Source organism: Glandiceps talaboti, chromosome 1 (assembly GCF_964340395.1).
Source record: "Glandiceps talaboti chromosome 1, keGlaTala1.1, whole genome shotgun sequence".
In the NCBI taxonomy this organism is placed as follows: Eukaryota; Metazoa; Hemichordata; class Enteropneusta; family Spengelidae; genus Glandiceps; species Glandiceps talaboti.
This window is the reverse complement of record NC_135549.1, coordinates 32239495-32265027: the sequence shown is the minus strand read 5'-3', so window position 1 is coordinate 32265027 and position 25533 is coordinate 32239495. Positions and strand designations below refer to the sequence as shown.

Below are 25533 nucleotides of genomic sequence, written 5' to 3'. Positions count from 1 at the left end.
TCAAACTAATAATAATAATAATAATAATAATAATAATAATAATAATAATAATTATAAAACAGTATATAGAAATAATATTTTTTGTAATAATCAGGTTTATTGGAATATTAACCACCCTACCTGGGGTAGTTTTGTATGCTGAGTTCAAAAAAGGGGTAATTTTAGGAACATCTGTTGCCATGGTAACCAAAATCACCATAATATGTTAATCATTTTTCCAAAATTTGACATAAAACATTGAAAAAAAAGATAATACAGTGAAAAAATGTCCTTGTATTAGACTTGTATGAGTTAGTGCTACCTGGTGTAACATAAACTGTATAAAATTTGATGGCTGTTTCCATGGCAACATAAGGTAGACGTGAAAATTGTGTTTTCATTACATACACATACATCTCACAAATAACATTATAAATCTGATAAATATCTTTTTATTTGCACATTGACCCCACTACCAAGGGAAGTTTGTCATACTGAATTCAAAAAAAGTGGTCATTTAATGAACATCATTTGCCATGGTAACCAAAATAACCATAGTATGTGATTTTTTGAAAAATTAGACATAAAACACTTTAAAAATTTCAAATTTAGGAAAAAACATCATTGCTGTTTGAATGTATGGATTTATGATATATGTTGTAACAAGGTTTCATGATTTTTGAAATTATCTGTATCAAACCTATGCAATTCTAAAACTCTAAAATCACCAGAATAAATTGTAAATACCTAAAATGTACCAGCAGTCCTTGACAATTCCATTTACGCAGCGTGGTTAAGTCTTTTATCACAAAATCTTCAAAGTAAGTGTACACACACATTTGAGTACAAGTTGACATGATCGTTGACTCCATACTGTATATTATTGTTTGTACTTGGATTTTATCCAACAAAATATCGTCTGCTTTTTAAATTCTCCAACTCAACTGACAACATGATGTGCATATGCGTACGTACATATTTCTGGGTCCCAGTTACACATGCCAAATTCAAACGATAAGGACACAATATAGTTGGGATCGATCACAGTATCACTACATCGATTGTTACCGGAATATCAATATTATTATCCAGAATTTCTCAGTCGTGAAGCTTGCTGACAATTTACAAGTGCAAGGTTATAAAGATGGCGACTGTGCGCGTGCAAGTCGGCTGACGTCACTAGAATGTATTACAATGTAGCTATAGTTATCACGTGAATCACGCATGTCATGTGCACTGCATTTATGTGTGTATGCAAAGGTACACGTGTGCCATACACATATAATATACACAAGCAAGATAGGCAGTGACCAGGTCACTACTTTATTGTTTACATGACTTTGCCGAACGACTAGGAATAATCAGTAATTTACAAGTTGCTAAAATTTACACGAAGTTGACTTAAAAACAGAAATGGGCATTGCAAATATTTTGTAACGCATGCGTAGTCCGGATTGTTTGTCTTGCCATTGTTGCGTCTACCTGGAACATTACATACATCTCGGCGAACACACATTCATATGGACAAAGCACAGTGCAGTGCATATGCCACGCTCCCACGTCAAAAATCAAAACAAAATAAATAAATAAAACAACACATTGCACTGTAAGACATGCCTAGCCATAGTTCTCTTCATCATGTTCAAATTTTATTTTATTTTAGGAGACAGGAATGTCGATATTATTATTTTATTTTACGAGACAAAAATAGTCGTAGACGATATATACGGCACCATGACACACTGTGTAAGCACGGGTGGTTTTTTTTAAAGATGACAAAACTGCTGCTGTGTGGATGGTAATGAACCCAATCAATAGAAAATGAAATAATAAAAAAAAGTGAGTACATAGTTATCAACAGAGATAGTACATCCGACCACATTTCCGATGACTTTGCTATTTGTGAGGCTAGCTAGCCACTTCGCTGTATTTATTTATTTTTATTTATTGATTACACGTAACAAAACCCTGGGGATTTGTTAAAGGTACAAATAAAATAAAATTGGAAAAAAAAATCATAATAATAACACTTATAGGCTTTTCAAAAGTAACATTACAACATCATAATAAAGACTACAAAACAAAACAAACAACAACACTGTAACACCGTGAGTATTAATCTTAGTATATTGTACTGCGACGACACATGATACGTCTAGATCAAAGGGGGGGGGGGCTAGCGTTCGTTCGATACCGACGTGGCCATTGAAAACCAGACTGCCGTATTTTTCTCAAAAGAAACAAATCAAAGAGATGCAGCAACCCTAATTTGCAGCTCCGACATCAGAAAAAAACTGTTTTATTTCCGACCGAGTTCAACACAGCAAGATTGTAAGGTTTAAACGAACATCAAACGTTCCACACATGGCGTCTTAGACCAGTGTTCCATTGTAAGACAGATTATCTAAAATTGGAAAGTGGCTTCCATGGAAACATAAAATATGCTTACATTACAAATGCCATGTTTTAGTAAAGAAATACATCTGACATACACCTAGTACAAACGTAGTCCTGCTTGCATGCGGAGTAATCCGGGACTCGATTCTGACAATTGTCCCTCCTACCTCAGAGTCAAGTCAGTAATATAGACTCGTGCACCGTCATGTAAGCAGGACTAGTACAAACGAACCCCATCTTGACATATTCTTGTCCTTTTCAGTTGCGCTGACATTTACAACCATGTACGTTAACGAAGTCATCAGCTCTACATACCTTTTGCTATGAACAAAGTTCAACTTTCCTTTCTTGGCAGTGTAAATCATATATACATATATGCACACGTAGTACATAAACTTCAGTTGAATATATGACATGATCGTGATGGATAAGCGATGTAACATTCGATTACGTAGGTCTTTGAGTAATAAGGTCCGGTTTGACACAACATTGACAGTCATGTACCAAAATATCCATCCAAAGTTGTGTTCAAGGAAACCGTACGCGTTAGTTGCGTTATGATTGAACACAGTGCCGCTTTATATAGTTGAGGATGAGTAGCCTTCCATGCCTTCCATTTTTAAAGGAATATTGATAAATTATCCATGATTTCGCAGTTGTGTCACCATCAAGGTCGTGACCTTTTATTTGCGTTGTTTTAGTACACACATGCTGTGCAGATGCACACGTAAACACCTTGTGAATGTGATGTTACACAGTGTAACAATATCATCATGCCTGGAATCACGTGCACTCCACATGTATGCCGTACATTTCATAATTTCAGGTACGTTTTTGCATTCGATTTAATATATTATTACATGTTATCGGCTATTCATGAAAGTGCAATTTGTAGTAAATGAAACAACATTCTACAACGTTTTACAGTAGCAGAAGACACAGGTCAAGTCAACTTTATGGCATGCCAGCACAATGACAGCATTTTCGATTGCGATCAAATCAAATCAAAACCATACGATTTTAGAAGAGATTCAAATGACTTAAAATCTCAAAATTGTATCGCAAGTAACGCATAGATGAAAAAAATTAAATCAAGCGATTGTAGGCTGAGTGCGAATTTGACATTTACTTCCGAATACTATGTCAGATTTCCCATAGAAAAACAATGGCCGTGTTCTTTTATGACAACTGAACTTTGCTCACGTTCAACTTTTTCAAATGCGCACCAATCGGTCTGAAAATTCATAAATAGAGACCAAAGGGGTTTTGTAAAAAATCTCTTGGTTTTAGATTTGTCATTTTTTAAATTCTTTTCTGGAAAATGATGTGCTATCGCTGACTATGTTGTTAAAACTCGTTAAGAAAACCATAATGTTGTAATCTGTAAACCGGCACATTTTACCATGTACATCTACATAAATACAGACCTCTAACTTCGTTATTCTGTAAGTAAATTACACGTAATACATACAGACTGACCTAGCATTTGCTTTCACAAAAATCAGTCTTTAATTTCATGAAAGCTGTGTGGCAAATAAAATCGAGAGTTTCGAGTTATTCCGTATATTTTAGTTTAATACCCGTCAGCAAATACATGTAATGCTATCAACAGGTCAGTGATATGTGTTCCACGGACACTCACCACAGTCAGTACAGTACTACTGCGCTCATATCAGAAAAACTTGAAATCGATAATCTTTTCACTAAACTTCGCAACATTATTTTATGACAACTAAACTTCGTTCAGCTCATGTTCAACTTTTTCAAATGCACACCAATCTGTCTGAAAAATCCAAAGGGGATTTGTGAAAATCTGAGTCATCGCTACCAATACCGTAGCTGTCAATCAAATATTAGTGCCTAAATGCTTCGGGGAATACTGGACAATTGAGATCTTCACTGGGCCGCAGTGCTAGTGCCAATTTAGTCATAAATAAAATAATATTGTCATACTTTTATTCATATACATGGCAAGTACCAAGCTCCCAATTGTTACGACTTGAAGCTTGAATGGGAAATGTTGAATAATTAGTTATGGGTGTAAAACGTCAACCTTTACACCTGCTACGTATACACACCAACCATAAGTGATATTCCTCTAAAGTTCTCCCAACATTTTTCATTATTATGTACTATTTAAACCCCTCCACTTGTAATAATAATGATAATAATAATAATATAGCAATATCCTTCAAATTGATGCCATAAAAATCTCATATCAGGCGCCGGTCACCAGACACTCTGTTAAAAAACAATGCAATAACATTCGTCGATGAAATGTCTGAAAACAATATTTGCAATACCCCTTGCTGTTTTTAATTCAGCGATGATTTTAGCAACTCAGTTTCGGTCAGTTTCTCCAGCCTGGGGAGGGGTGGGGGTGGATTCTTAAATCGAGCCGACAAAAAGTCACTACCCCCCATCTGTAAAACTAAAAACAGGCTGATCCCCTATATACTAAATTCTAAAACATGATGACCCCCCTTTCCATATATAATATTCACATGACAAGTATTTGTTTTATTGTGACTCAGTGTGGACTGCTTGACTGTCTTGCATCTACTTTATAAGATCCCGGGTTAGCACTATCACGATTATAATTATTGACTACACAGGGTAAATATATTCCATAAGGAGTTTCATAGTATCTTGACAGTGTAAGATGGGGGGAAGCTTGAGAAGAAAATATGTACATCTCTTATGGGGGGGGGGGGGGGGGTCCCAGGGGTCTCCTAGAAGCCCATGAGGTTTTAACTCTGAAAATCAGTTGTTCATAGAATGACTCCCTTTTTGAACTTAGCGTAACAAACTACCCCAGGTAGGGTGGTTAATATTCAAATAAACCTGATTATTATCAAAATTATTATTATTATATAAGATTTTTTAATTATTATTCATTTATTAGTCCTCAAAGGATACAAGACATCATATTTTGTAGACAGGAAGACAGACAAGTTACTATCAAAGAAACCTTAAGTAATTTAGGCATATTCTCCAAAGAGAGAGAGCGTAGGCAGGTCCATAATTTTAGCAGCAGTGAAAGAGCACAACCTGATCAACAGGCTCACCATTAATCATATATATATATATATATATATATATATATATATATATATATATATATATATATATATATATATATATATATATATATATATATATATATATATAACTCGGTGAGTATCAATCTGATAAGACAGTGCTCTATACCGCAGTGGCAGAGCGTAATAGTTTTGTAGTACTAGCAAAACTATATATATATATATATATATATATATATATATATATATATATATATATATATATATATATATATATATATATATATATATATATATATAGTTTTGCTAGTACTGGAACTCTTTCGTGGTTGTAACTCGGAGTTTCACGCATAGTGCGATCGTCAGACAACTCTGAGGCTTACTCTCTGGGTGTGCTGTATATATAGAGTGTAGACAATAGAAATACCATCACTATTGTCTGTGTCGGTGGGTAGGTGAAGTATGTGTGGAGGTGTTGGTTGTTATTGTGTGAGTTATTGGGTGCGGACAAGTAAGTGTTGGCGGGTTGTTACATGTTGGGCTTTGATGTTCCGTTAGTTAACGGGTTTAGTTTAGGTGATAGATGCTCTATTGAAGTTGGACAAATAAAACTTATTCTCGTGTCGGCATTTGGATATCAACTCAGTTCTTTTGTTTAGTGTGGAGCTTTTGTCTGCTTTGATAATAGTTAGTTTTTCGGTTAAACACAGGTTGCATCGTTTTGTTTTATTGGTGTATGCCTGGGCTGTCTTGCTGATGGACCAGGATACGGAAAAAGGCTCATTGTTTCTTTTCAGTTTCCAAATGTGTTTTGATAGTTCTGTGCTGTTTTCGTGTTTTTCATGTTTGAATGACTGTTTGTGGTTGGCGTATCTCTGCTTGAAGTTGTTCTCTGTTAGACCGATATATACTTTTGTTTGTTTTCCGTGGACGGTGGCTTGGTATACGATGTTTTCCGTTTGGCATTCGCCGTTCAAAGGGCAGGTGTCTTTCTGTCTGCAATTACAAGGTTTTTGAGTGGGTTTAGTTTCGCTGTTGGAGATGGTGGCATTATGCACTTTGATTATGGTAGCCATGTTTGGCATGCAGCTATAACTGACTTTGACATTGTTTCTGTTGAATATTTTGTGTAACTTAGAGTCTGCTGGGAAATGTTTTGCGATTAGGTTGAGGAATTGTTTGCCTACATTGGTGGCTACGTTTTTGCTGTATGGTGGGTTAAACCAGATGGTGTTTCTATTTCTGTTTTTCTTGTTTTTCTGTGTCGGGGTGCTGGTGTACGTGATGTTCTCTTTGTGGCCGCTGGTTTTTAGTGCATTTTGGTACAGTGGGGCTGCCTGGTTGAAGATGTGTTCGTCGGATGATATGTCGGAAATTCTACGGCCGACCGACACAGACAAAAGTGATGGTATTTCTATTGTCTACACTCTATATATACAGCACACCCAGAGAGTAAGCCTCAGAGTAGTCTGACGATCGCACTATGCGTGAAACTCCGAGTTACAACCATGAAAGAGTTCCAGTACTACCAAAACTATTACGCTCTGCCACTGCGGTATAGAGCACTGTCTTAGCAGATTGATACTCACCGAGTTATATATATATATACATATGGATTAATTGTTCAAGTAATTAAGCATTCACATAATGAAAGTAATTGTACCTAGCAACAAGCCCACACCCACCCAAATGATTTACACTTCAAGACAATATACCTTGTTTTCCTTCCAGTTATTGTTGGAACCATACTATATATCGTGTAGGCAGACCATGTTATACTACAACAACTCAAGTACTAACAACGCTTCCTATAACAACAACAGTGGTACCAACATCTACTCTACCAACGCCACAGGTAACCACCCCACAATTGAAGACTACAACACAGGTGATAACTACGAAATTAAAAGTTTTTACAACAACTAAGGCTGAAACCACACAAGTTGTGACAACAGAGGCAGCAACAACCAAGACTAAAACTACACCACCTGAGACAACAGAGGTGGTAACAACCAAGGCTGAAACCACACAAGCTGTTACAACAGAGGCAGCAACAACTAAACCTGTGACAACAGAGGCAGAAACACCTGAGGCGACAACAACTCCAGCTGTTACAACAGAGGCAGCGACAACTAAACCTGAAACCACACAAGTTGTGACTACAGAGGCAGCAACAACCGCTGCCAAAACAACTCCAGCTGTTACAACAGAGGCAGCAACAACTAAGGCTGAAACCACTCAGGCTGTGACAACAGAGGCAGCAACAACTGCGGCCAAAACAACTCCAGCTGTTACAACAGGGGCACCAACGACAGAGGCCAAAACAACCCCAGTTGTAACAACTGAGGCAGCAACAACTAAGGCTGAAACCACTCAGGCTGTGACAACAGAGGCAGCAACAACTGCGGCCAAAACAACTCCAGCTGTTACAACAGGGGCACCAACGACAGAGGCCAAAACAACCCCAGTTGTAACAACTGAGGCAGCAACAACTAAACCTGAAACCACACAAGCTGTGACAACAGAGGCAGCAACAACTGCGGCCAAAACAACTCCAGCTGTTACAACAGAGGCAGCAACAACTAAACCTGAAACCACACAAGCGGTGACAACAGAGGCAGCAACAACCGCGGCCAAAACAACTCCAGCTGTTACAACAGAGGCAGCAACAACTAAACCGGAAACCACACAAGCTGTGACAACAGAGGCAGCAACAACCGCGGCCAAAACAACTCCAGCTGTTACAACAGAGGAAGCAACAAATAAACCTGAAACCACACAAGCTGTGACAACAGAGGCAGCAACAACCGCGGCCAAAACAACTCCAGCTGTTACAACAGGGGCAGCAACAACTAAACCTGAAACCACACAAGCTGTGACAACAGAGGCAGCAACAACCGCGGCCAAAACAACTCCAGCTGTTACAACAGAGGCAGCAACAACTGCGGCCAAAACAACTCCAGCTGCAACAACAGAGGAAGCAACAGCTAAACATGAAACCACACAGCCTGTGACAACAGGGGCAGCAACAACTGTGGTCAAAACAACTCCAGCTGTTACAACAGAGGAAGCAACAACTAAACCTGAAACCACGCAGCCTGTGACAACAGGGGCAGCAACAACCGCGGCCAAGACAACCCTATCTGTGACAACAGAGGCAGCAACAACTAAGGCTGAAACCACACAAGCTGTGACAACAGAGGCAGCAACAACCGCGGCCAAAACAAGCCCAGTTGTTACAACAGAGGCAGCAACAACCCTGGCCAAGACAACCCCATCTGTGACAACAGAGGCAGCAACAACTAAGGCTGAAACCACACCAGCTGTTACAACAGAGGCAGCAACAACCAAGGCCAAAACAACAGCAGGTGTTACAACAGTTGCAGAAACAACTAAGTCTATAACAACACAGGGTGTAACAACAGGTGCTGTAACAACAACTGTGGTGAAAACCACACAACCAGTGACAACAGAGGGTGAAATAACAACTATTGGCAAGACAAGCCCAGCAGAAACAGAAATTGTTACAGTTTCAGTGGAAACCACTCTAGTTGCAACAACAGAGGCAGCAACAACCGAGGCCAAAACAACACCAGTTGTTACAACAGAGGCACCAACAACCAAGGCAATAACAACACCAGCTGTTACAACAGAGGCAGCAACAACCAAGGCCAAAACAACAGCAGGTGTTACAACAGTTGCAGAAACAACTAAGTCTATAACAACACAGGGTGTAACAACAGGTGCTGTAACAACCGAAGCCAAAACCACACAAGCTGTGACAACAGAGGCAGCAACAACTGAGGCCAAAACAACACAGGCTGTATATGAAACCACGACTGAAGTTACTAAAGATTGTGTTCCTGGCTGGACAAGATGGATGAATACTTTTACACCAGAAAATGAACCAACAAATGGAGATTTTGAATTTTTGGGCAACTTAAGAGCGCGTTTTACCTTTTGCTTGAATCCTATCGCGATAGAGTGTAGAGACAGTAAATCTAAAATACCGTACAACCAGCTTGGACAAAATGATGTGTCTTGTGAAGTAAATGTTGGTCTCGTTTGCTACAACTCAAACCAACTCTTAGGGCAGCGATGTGCCGACTATGAACTTAGATTTCTATGTGAATGCCGTAAGTACTATGTTCGATTGTGTCTATTTATCAGCATGTAGTGTTAAATGGTTTATCGTGTCACTTATTTGTATACCGAATAACTCAACAGCAAGACCTGCATTACATACATAACATACATACATACACAGACACATGTATGCATACATACATACATACATACATATATACATACATACATACATACAATGTGTGTCACATTACTTGTCATAATATCAAGTGTATCACTTTACTTGTCATAATATCAAGTGTATCACTTTACTTGTCATAATATCAAGTGTATCACTTTACTTGTCATAATATCAAGTGTATCACTTCACTTGTCATAATATCAAGTGTATCACTTTACTTGTCATAATATCAAGTGTGTCACTTTACTTGCCATAATATCAAGTGTATCACTTTACTTGTCATAATATCAAGTGTATCACTTTACTTGTCATAATATCAAGTGTATCACTTTACTTGTCATAATATCAAGTGTATCACTTTACTTGCCATAATATCAAGTGTATCACTTTACTTGTCATAATATCAAGTGTATCACTTTACTTGTCATAATATCAAGTGTGTCACTTTACTTGTCATAATATCAAGTGTATCACTTTACTTGTCATAATATCAAGTGTATCACTTTACTTGTCATAATATCAAGTGTATTACTTTACTTGTCATAATATCAAGTGTATCACTTTACTTGTCATAATATCAAGTGTGTCACTTTACTTGTCATAATATCAAGTGTATCACTTTACTTGTCATAATATCAAGTGTATCACTTTACTTGTCATAATATCAAGTGTATCACTTTACTTGTCATAATATCAAGTGTATCACTTCACTTGTCATAATATCAAGTGTATCACTTTACTTGTCATAATATCAAGTGTATCACTTTACTTGTCATAATATCAAGTGTGTCACTTTACTTGCCATAATATCAAGTGTATCACTTTACTTGTCATAATATCAAGTGTATCACTTTACTTGTCATAATATCAAGTGTGTCACATTACTTGTCATAATATCAAGTGTATCACTTTACTTGTCATAATATCAAGTGTATCACTAATACTTGTCATAATATCAAGTGTATCAGTTTACTTGTCATAATATCAAGTGTATCAATTTACTTGCCATAATATCAAGTGTATCACTTTACTTGTCATAATATCAAGTGTGTCACTTTACTTGTCATAATATCAAGTGTATCACTTCACTTGTCATAATATCAAGTGTACTATCACTTTACTTGTCATAATATCAAGTGTATCACTTCACTTGTCATAATATCAAGTGTATTACTTTACTTGTCAGAATATCAAGTGTATCACTTTACTAGTCATACTATCAGAAGTATAAAGTTAAAATTTCAGATTTGAGTATTATAAATACTGACCTTACCGAAATATAAAGCAAAAGCAAATCCGTTTTTTTAATTCTTTGTTTATCCAAAGATATCGAAGTTTCAACAACTACAGCACCGACAACGACACCTGTCGCTACACCAACCCTGCTCCCTAATTGTTCATTTACCGGTTGGACAAGCTGGATGAATGTAGACTCGCCGGGAATACGGCAGACGGATGGTGACTTTGAAATTATGTCAGAGTTGAGATCTTCTTTCCGGTTTTGTCCAAATCCAACTGATATTCAGTGCAGACAGAGATATACTGAAACGCCCTACGACGAAATTCCCGGCCAGAGTGGCGTGATCTGCACTATTCTACATGGGTTGGAATGCCAAAACAGTAAACAACCCACTCGTTGTGTTGATTATGAAGTCAGATTCTATTGTGAATGCCGTAAGTTGCAAGTCAATCGATCTGTTAATCAATCGATCACACAATCAATGTCAATCAATCAATCAATCAATCAATCAATCAATCAATCAATCAATCAATCAATCAATCAATCAATCAATCAATCAATCCACCACCCACCCATCCTTCCACCCACCAATCTATCCACACGCCCACCCACATATTCATCCATCCATCCCTCCGTCCACCCATCTATCTATCCATCGATAGATTGGTGTGTCTAATCAATCAAAGAATCTTTGGATTCGAAAACCATTGTTCTGTTTAATGACGCTGAAGGTTCTGTACAATCCAATTCAAAAACATTATTATCTGTGCCACTCTTCTTCAAGTTCAAGATAGTATGTAACATTGAGAAATAAGCATTTTAACATATTGCATCCATGATGTATACATCGACTGTTTCAGTGTCTATAGTTTTCAATTATTAGTACTAAATGTGTACATAATACCATTCCTTGCTATATTGAGTTGAAAATTACAAAGTTCAAAAGACATGAAACGTACGCATACATTTGAACTGTTTGTTAAAGCGACATCTCTCTGTCTGTATAATTTATTAGCTCAATATATGTTAACTTTGTGTTTGTACTATTGTAATATATCTACTTTAAAGCTGGTTATACACCAAGACTTGGACCAACATTCATACCGAAAACAACAGAAGCAACAACGGCGTTCCCCTCACGATGTTATGAAACAGGCTGGACACCTTGGATGGATGTTGACAGTCCTGGTGTAGGATCCGATAGTGGAGACTATGAAACCCTACCCAAACTTAGAAAAAAAAATCAATTCTGTGAAAACCCAGATAGAATCGAATGTAGAGAGAAGGGAGGGCAGAGTTTACATGAGGAAACAAGTGGACAAAAATTGGTTTGTGACACAACCCATGGCCTCGTATGTCATAACATGGATCAAGTTTCTGGAAGGTGTTACGATTATGAGGTTCGGTTCTTCTGCGTGTGTGGTAAGTTTAACCAGTTTAGAGTATTTTTGGAGACCGTATTTATATTGTGACTTCATGTTAGTGGTATTTATTTTACACTAGGTTCATAATCTAGAATGTGTTATTGGCAAGTCATAAATTCATTGTCATATATTGTGTCACATGTAATAATGTCCTTTAGTTGCTGTCATGGAGTTAGAAATCCTCTTATTACGATAATAAATCAATTCCATTAGTTATAACTTCACAGTTGGTCGATAGATAAGCAGACCGAATATATATGCAAGGTGTAGTCAATACATAGGATTAACATCAGCTGAAATAGTAGTAAAGTATAGTGGTGTGAGATAGGACGGAACATTAAACCTGCAGTAGCTTCAACTGAGATATTCTTTTCGTCAAATAACCAAAGATATATTCACTAAAAATTGATGGATTATTTATTTAATAAATCCAATGTATCTGTTAATTAGCGGTCAATATTATCTGTAGGTGGTGTATATATAGTGGCAAGTGAAAACTTGGCCTTTGAGTCATTCACCTTGTTAAAAGTTTACTGGCATAACTGGAATATCATTCTTCGATCAGACAACCAAAATGTCTTCCCTGAAAATTGTTCTAATACCAATAACCAGTGACGACGGTAACCAATGGTCGATATTATCCTTAAGCAGTACAAAAAAATAGGTTGAAAACTTGATCACCGTTGAAGGTCGTGAATTTTTGGTGCGGACTCCAAAATCAATTTGATTTGATTATCTTATCTACAGCTACAAACTACTTTTATGCACATGTGGTGCAATACTGTTAACACTACTTTTATGCATAGGTGATGCAATAATGTTAAGGTGTAAAATATTACGAGAAAGTTATTCTACCTATCAAAACAGGTCCAAGTAAAGTGCCGTAATCTATCTGATTATGATACCCTACTTCAAATACAGCTATGAATAATGCAGACAATACACTTGAGAGTTCATATTTACTATCGTCGTGGCAAATCATCTTCATTTTCCTGTGATTTGCCAAATTTTAAGGCTAGTCGCTATACCAGAAAATGATAACATACCGAATGCAGAAGCAGTTTAGTTTGAGTTGAAAGTTGCGGAAATGTCTTGTAAAAAGCAATTTCTGGTAAAGTGAGAGCGCCACTGCAAGTGACACTGTATACCTTAGATACCTTACAGCCAAGGATATACTTAGCATTCGATTGGTTTGGAAGATCGATTCGTCGATGACCTATGGATTTAATGAAGTTATTTCGATTCGTAAACGACTGGTAACCGCCAAGTGTTAAGGTTATATTAATGCATTACAGTAATTCTTGAATAGGTCATTTAGAAATCAAGAAATAGAATCGGAATTATTTATGGATGACTATGAATTCTGTGTTTTTCCTCTCTTGTCTTCCACTTTGCTATCCTTGCACACTAATGATCACAATCTATATATTGTGAATTCTTTCTGACTGAACCAGTCACACATACTGCATCCCCAGCACTTACCACAACCGAATCTGCACTGCCAAGCACAACTACAGGGGTTTCAATTGTAGTACCTACCACTACTCCCCAATGCGCTGATAAGTACGAACCGTGCACAGAGGAAGGATATATATTCAGTGGACAAACAAGAATTACTAACATGGAGTGGGATGACAACCTGAGTAATAATGCAAGCTGTGAATTTGTGGCTTTAGCAAAGAAGATAACTGAAATAGTAGGTCTACTTCGCTGTTATCTTGCATTTGGTAGAGTGCTGCAGCCAACAAATTACGTATTCAGTGTTACCACCGGACACTCAAGTGCACGTATACCAGAGTGGTGGTCTTATACAGTGGGTGAGATGTGACAAACAAACAAACAAGTATTGATGTATTTTACATCCTTTATGGATTCCATTATTAAAGCACTCATAGTTTATCATTCACACCACACCTCTCATCTCGAAAGGCAAACATTTATTCACGATAAGAGCTCTGTCGCGCCAGAAAATAGAATAACGTTTCAGTAGCATTTCAGATTGACTATTTATGATATGTTACACAGAGCTATTTGCATTGTCAAATGTCAATATGTATGTCCTTATTATCATATAAGGTCGTCGATCCAGTCTGAGATTTGTTTTGTTTCTATTTTTCAGCTCGACAGAATATTCAGACAGAGTTCCATCAAAGATTTTTACGTGTGTAATTTTGTCAAGACATTCCAGTATGTCGTCATATGCAATCTTTCTAAGTGAACTGTTACAACATCACCCTAAAATAAAATTACTTAGAAAACTGTTGACTCACTGCAGAGCTTTGGTGTCTGTTGCTATATTATAAAGAGATGTTACACTTTTACAATTTATAATTTACAATAGTCAATGTTAACGTCGCGATGAAACCACTGATTTGAACTCTATATGAGTGACAATACATTTCTGGTTATCTATGACATCTTTATTCTTCGATCAGACCTGCTTTATTTGATAATTATTTAATTCATTTGTAACTATTTATCAGAAATGTGTAAGTTTGTCCAACAAATTTTGGGTTTATTGAGTTGTAACAGTTCAGTCAGAACATTTAATAATATAATGTGTAGTTTGTTTTAGCACAACTGAACTGATAAGGTTCAGTAGTGCTATAGGCATGGCAAAGTGTTTGTCTGTCTGTCTGTTTATGTAAACAACTTAAAGTAAAAAAACGATGGACCGAATGTCATGATATTTGGTTAGTGTATTACCTTGGGTATCTAGTTGAAAAATTGTTCAAATGAAAATGGTGTTACCACCAGTATGATTTGGGTCAAAACGTGAATTTTGGTAAAAAACCTTAAAGTCCAAAACTACTCCGCAGATCGATCTGAAATTTGGTGGGAACATTTTAAGGGGGTTTAGATTAAGAATTGTTCACAACATGATGAACCCATCAGTGATATGCAAATTAGGGCTAAAAATGTGTCTTTAATTCCAAAACTATTGTGCAGATTGGGCTGAAATGTAATGCTGATGCATCTGGGGGTGTATAAATAAAGAAATATTAAGCATATAATGATTTCATCAGTGATATGCAAAATACGTAAAAATGTGAATTTTGGTCAAAAACCTCATATCCAATATAAAAAAGTACTTGGTCAGTTAAGACTGAAAATTGGTGAGATGTTTCTAGAAGTGTTATTCTGCAGATTTTGTTCACATTTTCTTGACACAATTGGACCAAGCAACCATGACCACGCCCTTAGCAACAACCAAATGGCTGTATATTTCAGTTAAATAACTACATCTGGTAGGCAAGTGAGTAAACATTCAAAAACGTATGCAAACATCCCTAGCAACCACGACCACGCCCATAGCAACAGCCAAACGGTGGTGTACTTCATAAACATAACCACAGGGAGTCTTAGACAAGTGAACAAACATTCAAAAAGTGTATGCAAATGTGCCTAGCAACAAAACTATACCCATGGCAACAGCCAAGTGATCACATACATTGCAAAGATAACAAGAGGGATTAATAGACAAGTGAATAAACATTTATATAATGGATGCAAATATACCTAGCAACAATACCACGCCCATAGCAACAGCCAAATGATCATGTATATATTGCAAAGATAACATCAGGATTCATAGAGTAGTGAATTAAAATTCTAAATGTATGGAAATATGGCTAACAACAAGATACGCCCATTTTTAGAAACTGTACAGTTGTACTACAACACCATTGGCCCTATTTTTATATTTGTGATTTTGAACACCTGTAATACTAGTAAATCTCTCTTAATGCAACATTAGCATTTATCGTCTTTATGATGTAGATCTGGTCTGATAAGGTGAATGATGATAATCTCGCTGTATATTTTCTGCCGCTGTAGTTGCTATAATACTCAGTCCGCTTTTGGAACACATTGACATTTTATCCACATCGCATGATACTAGATTTTAAAGGGACACTATCAAAAACATTACAGATCTCCTTTCATTTACTGACTGGCAGACAGACAGACAGAAAAACAGACAGTTAAACAAACAAACGAACAGGTCACTATACTTATGTACGTATTAGTTTATTTCAGTGAAACAAAAAGATCGACAGAACAGATATACTAATAAAAAATGGTACAAATGGTATGCCTTTTACCCTGCATCAAATGTAATGTCAATCAATCCACTAAGCTGTGGTCAATATCATGACCTTACATTATTTCTTTATTTCGAAAACATTTTAAAGTTACTCACAGAAATCAGTTACTTTCTAGTCATGCATAAGGTTCACAGTGCATCTATAGATTGTGCATCAAGTATGTTTCAGGTAGTGATCTAGCCTGTCTATTGTCTGTAGTAGTGAACTTACTCTGTAAAGTTCTTGACCTTGTCCCTTTTATCGAACCCAATAATAACGTATTTAATGATATCACTTAGAAGCTTTACCGAGTTCCGCTTGCTAGGTTTTTTGTACTGTGTGAAAAAAAAATTACTGATTTTAATTATTACAACTTACATGAATTCTTTGTTAATCGGCTAAAGTCTGTCTACTCAGTTTGTTTGTGGTTTAAATTGATAACACCTCTCCACTAGTAATAACAGGAATCCATAGTAAATTTGTCCTTGTGTCCAACAATTCGGCTCTCGTTAGGATTTGGCTATCATTGTGCATTCAACCTAGTGCGCATGTCATCTTTAATTAAATAAACAGTCATGATCGATCACAGTTAGTCATTAGGAGTTAGCTAATTCACTTGTTGAGGTTTTAAGAATAATTTAATAGCTGACCGCATGTACTTTTAATTATTTCGTTTTCGATTATTTACTTTAGATGAAAATGCATGATACCATTCTCTCACGGTATAAACATTCGAGGAATGGCTCGATAATACAATTCGTTGAAATGGGAGTTTCACATATAACCATGGCAACGTTTGACGTGACCATTACATTCTAGTCCAACTTGTCAGTCAACTGCATGTACAATGTCAGTTTTACTATTTTTACAAGGTATACGACAAGCTAAAACATCGACTATGAGGTAACTGTAAGAGATGAACGGCTAGGCAATGACTTGATTTTGTTATATAATCAATCATGTTGTTCACGAGAGGTGTTGTCATGGTTATGAAAGAAATTATAACGTGGTCGAACCATTTATCGAAGTAATGTTAAGGTATTGTTTGAGGTTTGAAAAGTTGTTTGCATGATAGATGGTTTATTCACACCTTGTTATCCACGTGTGCTAAAATACAACATTTTTGCAATTCCAATGAGTATTAACTCAACGACTTTTTCAGCGAAGGGAGTGTTATGGTACATTTTTGCATCATTTTAAATGGAAATATTACTCATATTACTATTCCTGATGAACTAAAATTGACAGGTAGGGAAAGAATAAAATTACCTTGTGTGTAAATATTGGTAGTGTTTCTCATAGACCACTCGCAGACACTCAGGTATTGGTTACAACAGTACTCCATTGGCACGATCAAACGGAAATAACATTTTGGGTTGAAAGCATGACCTTTGTCATTATTCTGTGTGTCGTCTGAGGTCCTCAAAAATGACATTTGAGGCGGGGATATCAATCTGTTTGCCAACTCGCCTCGGTTCCTAGAAACTTGTTTAAAGGAAAGACAATATTTGAATAATTCATTCATATGAAATGCATGATATCATCATCTCACGGCATGACTCAAATGGCTCGATAACAGAATTCGTTGGAGTTTGAGTGTCACATATAATCACTACAACTTACACGTGACAATGTACACGTGACCATTATAGTTTAATCAAGCATTGTCACTCAGCTGCGTGTGTAATGTCTAATTATGTCACTATTTTTAGAAAACATACGACAAGCTAAAATATTCCAAAATGTGAATCTCAGACACTATTATGTTACTACAATTTGGAAAGGTCAAAAGCCTCGCTTTTAACACAATGTCATATCCGGTTTGATCGTGCAAGTGGAGTATTTAAATGCTAAGACTTACTGATACCATCCTTTCGTTAACCTGTTACACACAAACCATATTAAGTCTTATTATCATACGTACAATATTGACCCAAGATCCCACGAGATCCCAAGGAAATGGAAACAATGTTTTCAGTCAAAACTAAGAAACTCTCAAATTGAAATGTGGCCATCGATGTATATCTTTTTTATTTCAAAGTCAATGAGGTTGTGTAATGAAAGGTTAGCAAAATCATAGTATTCAGTTTTGTCTGATAGTTTGTGTTGTAACCTGACGGTATACATTGTAAAGCGGCGAGAGGGCTGTGAGTGCTTAGGTTTTTTTGTTTTTGTCATGCGGGTGTTAGTAATACATGCACTATAACCGTACCTGTTTTAGAGAAGTCACGTGACCAATTCGGTGTTGACCCACCAATGGTGATTTGAATAATTGTACACAAAAATCGAATAAATAAAGTGTGTATGTTTTTTGTAAATTAACCCCGTTTATTTACAATCTTGCAGTGACAGTGAGTAGGAATTACCCAGTTTTATACCTGCCTGCACACTCGTTGCATGATATCCCACCCTTCCCTGTAACAATGTGCACTCTACACATGTAATTTTCCTAAATATGTATGTGAAAATATAAGCTCAATCACAAATCATACCCAGCTGTTTACAATGCTGTATACTCATACCCTTGTAAATGTGTAATATGTGTTTTAAAACAGCAATCCTTACAAAGCGACGACGTATTACACAAGAATTGACAAAGCGATGACGTATTACAACATCATTGTCATCGCAATGCCTGATTTGTGTGAGGCTTTAAGTAAAGTGACATTAACCCATGTCAGTGCTTTCTCTAATTTATCATATGCTGCATTCAAGTGACGTTGAATAGTTTCACATTTTGGATTTCTACACCAGCCACAATCTTCAAAGACAAAAATCATTTAAATGTGATAAATCAAACCTAAGAAAAACACATTTATCATATTCATAAGCATTGAGGTTTTACACGAGGGTCAATAAAACACATTTATCATATTCATAAGCATTGAGGTTTTACACGAGGGTCAATAAAACACATTTATCATATTCATAAGCATTGAGGTTTTACACGAGGGTCAATAAAACACATTTATCATATTCATAAGCATTGAGGTTTTACACGAGGGTCAATAAAACACATTTATCATATTCATAAGCATTGAGGTTTTACATGAGGGCCAATACAACACATTTATCATATTCATAAGCATTGAGGTTTTACACGAGGGTCAATAAAACACATTTATCATATTCATAAGCATTGAGGTTTTACATGAGGGCCAATACAACACATTTATCATATCCGTTAGCATTGAGGTCTTACACGAGGGTCAATACAACACATTTATCATATCCGTTAGCATTGAGGTTTTACACGAGGGTCAATAAAACACATTTATCATATCCGTTAGCATTGAGGTCTTACATGAGGGTCAATAAAACATATTTATCATATCCGTTAGCATTGAGGTCTTACACGAGGGTCAATAAAACATATTTATCATATCCGTTAGCATTGAGGTCTTATACGAGGGTCAATAAAACACATTTATCATATCCGTTAGCATTGAGGTCTTATACGAGGGTCAGTATTTGATTGGCTGGTCTCCGCATGACTCATCGGTGGTTAAGGGTTTATCTAAAATACCAGATTAGTGGTTTATGTACAATACAAAATTAGTGGGTTTTTTATTTGATATTGTGCATGAACTACCTGTTAGTTGTGATATAAAATACAAATAATTCAAAGCACGTAGATAGCATTCATAAAATGATATTGTGTGCATCAAAACGGTCCAATTCTGTTTACTCAAGAAATTACCTAACATGTCTAATATCATGACATCGTTTTATTAATACAAATTATTGTTCTTTTACTTTGATATGTGTCATAGAGGTGACCACTGCTCCAACAACACTTCAACTCACAACTCTACCACCGACAACTCAGGCTAGGACAACAGCGGGAATAACCACAAGAGTGACAACTACTGAGAGTACAACCACACCAATAGTTGTGACAACAGAATTGAGAACCACTGAGGGCGTAACCACACCAGTAATTAAGGCGACAGAATTGAGAACCACTAAGTCTATAACAACACAGAGTGTAACAACAGGTGCTGTAACAACTGAGGCTAAAACAACACCATCTGTGACAACCGAGGCCAAAACCACACAAGCTATTACAACAGAGGCAGCAACAACTGAGGCCAAAACAACACCATCTGTGACAACCGAGGCTGAAACCACACAAGCTGTGACTACAGAGGCAGCAACAACTGAGGCCAAAACAACACCATCTGTGACAACCGAGGCTAAAACCACACAAGCTGTGACAACAGAGGCAGCAACAACTGAGGCCAAAACAACACCATCTGTGACAACCGAGGCTAAAACCACACAAGCTGTGACAACAGAGGCAGCAACAACTGAGGCAAAAACAACATCTGTGACAACGGAGGCTGAAACCACACAAGCTGTGACAACAGAGGCAGCAACAACTGAGGCCAAAACAACACCATCTGTAACAACCGAGGCTGAAACCACACAAGCTGTGACAACAGAGGCAGCAACAACTGAGGCAAAAACAACACCATCTGTGACAACCGAGGCTAAAACCACACAAGTTGTGACAACAGAGGCAGCAACAACTGAGGCCAAAACAACACAAGCTGTGACAACGGAGGCAGCAACAACTGTGGTGAAAACCACACAACCAGTGACAACAGAGGGTGAAATAACAACTATTGGCAAGACAAGCCCAGCAGAAACAGAAATTGTTACAGTTTCAGTGGAAACCACTCTAGGTGCAACAACTGAGGCAGCAACAACCGAGGCCAAAACAACACCAGTTGTTACAACAGAGGCAGCTACAACTAAACCTGAAACCACACAAGCTGTGACTACAGAGGCAGCAACAACTGAGGCCAAAACAACACAATCTGTGACAACCGAGGCTGAAACCACACAAGCTGTGACAACAGAGGCAACAACAACTGAGGCCAAAACAACACAATCTGTGACAACCGAGGCTGAAACCACACAAGCTGTGACAACAGAGGCAACAACAACTGAGGCCAAAACAACACCATCTGTGACAACCAAGGCTAAAACCACACAAGCTGTGACAACAGAGCCAGCAACAACTGAGGCCAAAACAACACCATCTGTGACAACCGAGGCTGAAACCACACAAGCTATTACAACAGAGGCAGCAACAACCGAGGCCAAAACAACACCATCGGTGACAACCAAGGCTAAAACCACACAAGCTGTGACAACAGAGCCAGCAACAACTGAGGCCAAAACAACACCATCTGTGACAACCGAGGCTGAAACCACACAAGCTGTGACAACAGAGCCAGCAACAACTGAGGCCAAAACAACACCATCTGTGACAACCGAGGCTGAAACCACACAAGCTATTACAACAGAGGCAGCAACAACCGAGGCCAAATCAACACCATCTGTGACAACCAAGGCTAAAACCACACAAGCTGTGACAACAGAGCCAGCAACAACTGAGGCCAAAACAACACCATCTGTGACAACCGAGGCTAAAACCACACAAGCTGTGACAACAGAGGCAGCAACAACTGAGGCCAAAACAACATCATCTGTGACAACAAAGGCTAAAACCACACAAGCTGTGACAACAGAGGCAGCAACAACTGAGGCAAAAACAACACCATCTGTGACAACCGAGGCCAAAACAAGCCCTGTTGTTACAACAGAGGCAGCAACAACAAAGGCTGAAACCACTCAAGCTGTGACATCAGAGGCAGCAACAACTGTGGTGAAAACCACACAACCAGTGACAACAGAGGGTGAAATAACAACTATTGGCAAGACAAGCCCAGCAGAAACAGAAATTGTTACAGTTTCAGTTGAAACCACTCTAGGTGCAACAACTGAGGCAGCAACAACCGAGGCCAAAACAACACCAGTTGTTACAACAGAGGCAGCAACAACTAAACCTGAAACCACACAAGCTGTGACTACAGAGGCAGCAACAACAGAGGCCAAAACAACACCATCTGTGACAACCGAGGCTGAAACCACACAAGCTGTGACAATAGAGGCAGCAACAACTGAGGCCAAAACAACACCATCTGTGACAACCGAGGCCAAAACCACACAAGCTGTGACAACAGAGGCAGCAACAACTGAGGCCAAAACAACACCATCTGTGACAACCGAGGCTGAAACCACACAATCTGTGACAACAGAGGCAGCAACAACTGAGGCCAAAACAACACCATCTGTAACAACGGAGGCTGAAACCACACAAGCTGTGACAACAGAGGCAGCAACAACTGAGGCAAAAACAACACCATCTGTGACAACCGAGGCTGAAACCACACAAGCTGTGACAACAGAGGCAGCAACAACCGAGGCCAAAACAACACCATCTGTGATAACCGAGGCTGAAACCACACAATCTGTGACAACAGAGGCAGCAACAACTGAGGCCAAAACAACACCATCTGTGACAGCCGAGGCCAAAACCACACAAGCTGTGACAACAGAGGCAGCAACAACTGAGGCCAAAACAACACCATCTGTGACAACCGAGGCTAAAACCACACAAGCTGTGACAACAGAGGCAGTAACAACTGAGTTCAAAACCACACAAGCTCTGACAACCGAGGCCAAAACAACACAAGCTGTGATAACACAGATAACATCAAGACCATCTGTCCCTCTAACAGAGCCAGCTACTACAGCACAGACAGTAACTAAACCCGAAGATGTGGTAGGTACTATTCACACTGACATAACTACAATGTCTTTAGTATCCACACCAGTATATCAAACCACGACTGAAGTTACTAAAGATTGTGTTTCTGGCTGGACACGATGGATGAATGCTTTCACACCTGAAGATAAACCAACAAGTGGAGATTTTGAATACTTGGGCTACATAAGAGGGCGTTTTACCTTTTGCCTGAATCCTCTTGAGATTGAGTGTAGAGACAGTGAATCTAAGATGCCGCACTATCAGCTTAGACAACCTGGTGTTTCTTGTTTGGTAAATGTTGGTCTCGTTTGCTTCAACTCAAACCAACCATTAGGGCGATGTGCCGACTATGAACTTAGATTTCTATGTGAATGCCGTAAGTACTATGTTTAATTGTGTCTATACACACATACATACATACATACATACATACATACATACATACATACATATAGATGAAATACAATTAAATAAAATAAGGGTGGATATTTATTGCCCATAAAGCCCAATGATCTTTTGTGATGAACTTAATTTTAGATGTTGCCGTGTAGAAAATAAATCTTTCGCAGATGATTAAATACAGCTTTCTCTTTCTTCCTCAGCTATCACAACACAACCAGCCCCAACAACTGATGCCACCCTACAACCTGAGTGTGTGAGTACAGGATGGACAGAGTGGATGGATGTTCATACCCCAAGTATGGGGCTAGAGAAAGGCGATTTTGAAAGTATACGACAGCTGCGAACACAATATCAATTCTGTGAGAATCCTGGCGAGATTCAATGTAGAGAAGTTTGGAGTGAAAGCCCTTATGATGAAATACCAGGACAGAATGCTGTGTGTAACCTACAGATTGGTCTCGAATGTTACAACAGTAAGCAGGTGACTGGTATATGTTCAGACTATGAAGTTCGCTTCCTCTGTATTTGTGGTGAGTGAAGGATATTTTCAATTCGCAATACCCAGTGTGTTGTTATAAGCATGGTCATTTGGCATATTCTACTAAGCAAGGTCATTTGGCATATTCTACTAAGCATGGTCATTTGGCATATTCTTATAAGGGACCGGTCAGTTTCTTCAGCCTTGGGGGGTGGGGGGGGGGTGGATTCTTACATTGGGCCGACAAAAAGTCACTGACCCCCCCTATTTGTAAAACCAAAAACAGGCTGACCCCCCTATCACTTAATTCTAAAACATGATGACCCCCCATCCCATATATATATATAATTTTCAAATGAAAGGTATTTTTTTATCGTGACTCAATGTGGACTGCTTGACTGTCTTGCATCTACTTTATAAGATTCCGGGTTAGCACTATCATAATTATAATTAGTGACTACACAGGGTAAATATATTCCAAAAGGAGTTTAATAGCATCTTGACAGTGAAAGGTATGGGAATGCTTGAGCAGGGAATATGCATATATCTTATGGGGGGTCCTAGGAGGTGTCCTAGAGGTTTTTACTCTGAAAAGTCGATTTTGAGACTATTCAGGCCCTTTCAGACAATAATAAGCTTTACAAGACAGCACCAACATGTAAAAAGATAAAATATTTTGAAATATTAAGTTTGATAGCATCTTGACAGTAAGAGGTAGGGGGAAGAGCTGGAGACTGGGATGTGTACACTTCATGTAGTGGGGGGGGGGGTTCCTAGGGGGTCTCCCCCTCAAAGTCCTGGAGGTTTTTTACTCTGAAAAGTCACTTTTGAGACTATTCAGACCCTTTCAGACAATAATTTCAAAGGTTTACAAGACAGCACCAACATGTAAAAAGCAACTACACAGGTTTGAAATATTTTTGAAATATACTTTGATAGCATCTTGACAGTATGAGGGGGAGAGTTTGAGACTGGGATATGTCCACCTCATGTGGGGTTCAAGGGGGTCTCCCTCTAAAAGCCCTGGAGGATTTTTACTCTTAAAGCCAAATTTTAGGCTATTCAGACCCTTTCAAGCAATAACTCAATCCATGCTTTACAAGACAGCACCATCAAGTATCAGAAACTATTCTTTATAACTTACATAGGGTTGAAAAATGTTCTTAAACAGTTACATGGCATCATTATATACATGTAGTAAATGTCAGCACATCTACTGGTAGTATCATTGGTAGGGGAGATTTGGAGTTTAAGGCAATTTTAGACTACCTTGGCAAACATTTCACATCTTTAAAAGACTATCATCTCAAATAGGGTGAAAATATTTAAGAAAAGTTTAATACCATTATGACAGTAAAAAGGTTGTTGGTGCATCTGATTGTTGGTTGAATACATGAGTGACCTCTGGGGGTGAGGGAGTCCTTGGGGGTTTTCCCCCTTGCAGATCTGCAGTTTCTTTGCCTCTATTAAGGCAATGTTTAGGTTATTCATAGCCTTTGAGGTAATATTTCCAAGCTTCGAATAGCTAATGTAAATGTAAGTTTTAAATGAGTTTCCCATGTCACATAAAAATGGCCCCGTAACATTGGTATAGTGGC

General features: G+C 38.0%; 1 protein-coding gene across 1 annotated transcript in view; it reads left to right on the top strand.

Moving 5' to 3' along the window:
* The window catches only part of LOC144441921 (uncharacterized), a 98839-nt gene that overhangs the window by 24710 nt on the left and 48596 nt on the right, over positions 1 to 25533 (top strand). Inside the window, exons 12-13 of the mRNA XM_078131190.1 lie at positions 7149 to 9553; positions 23658 to 23987. Of these exons, the coding sequence (XP_077987316.1) occupies positions 7149 to 9553; positions 23658 to 23987 (2735 nt within the window). The remainder of the gene's footprint in view (positions 1 to 7148; positions 9554 to 23657; positions 23988 to 25533) is intronic.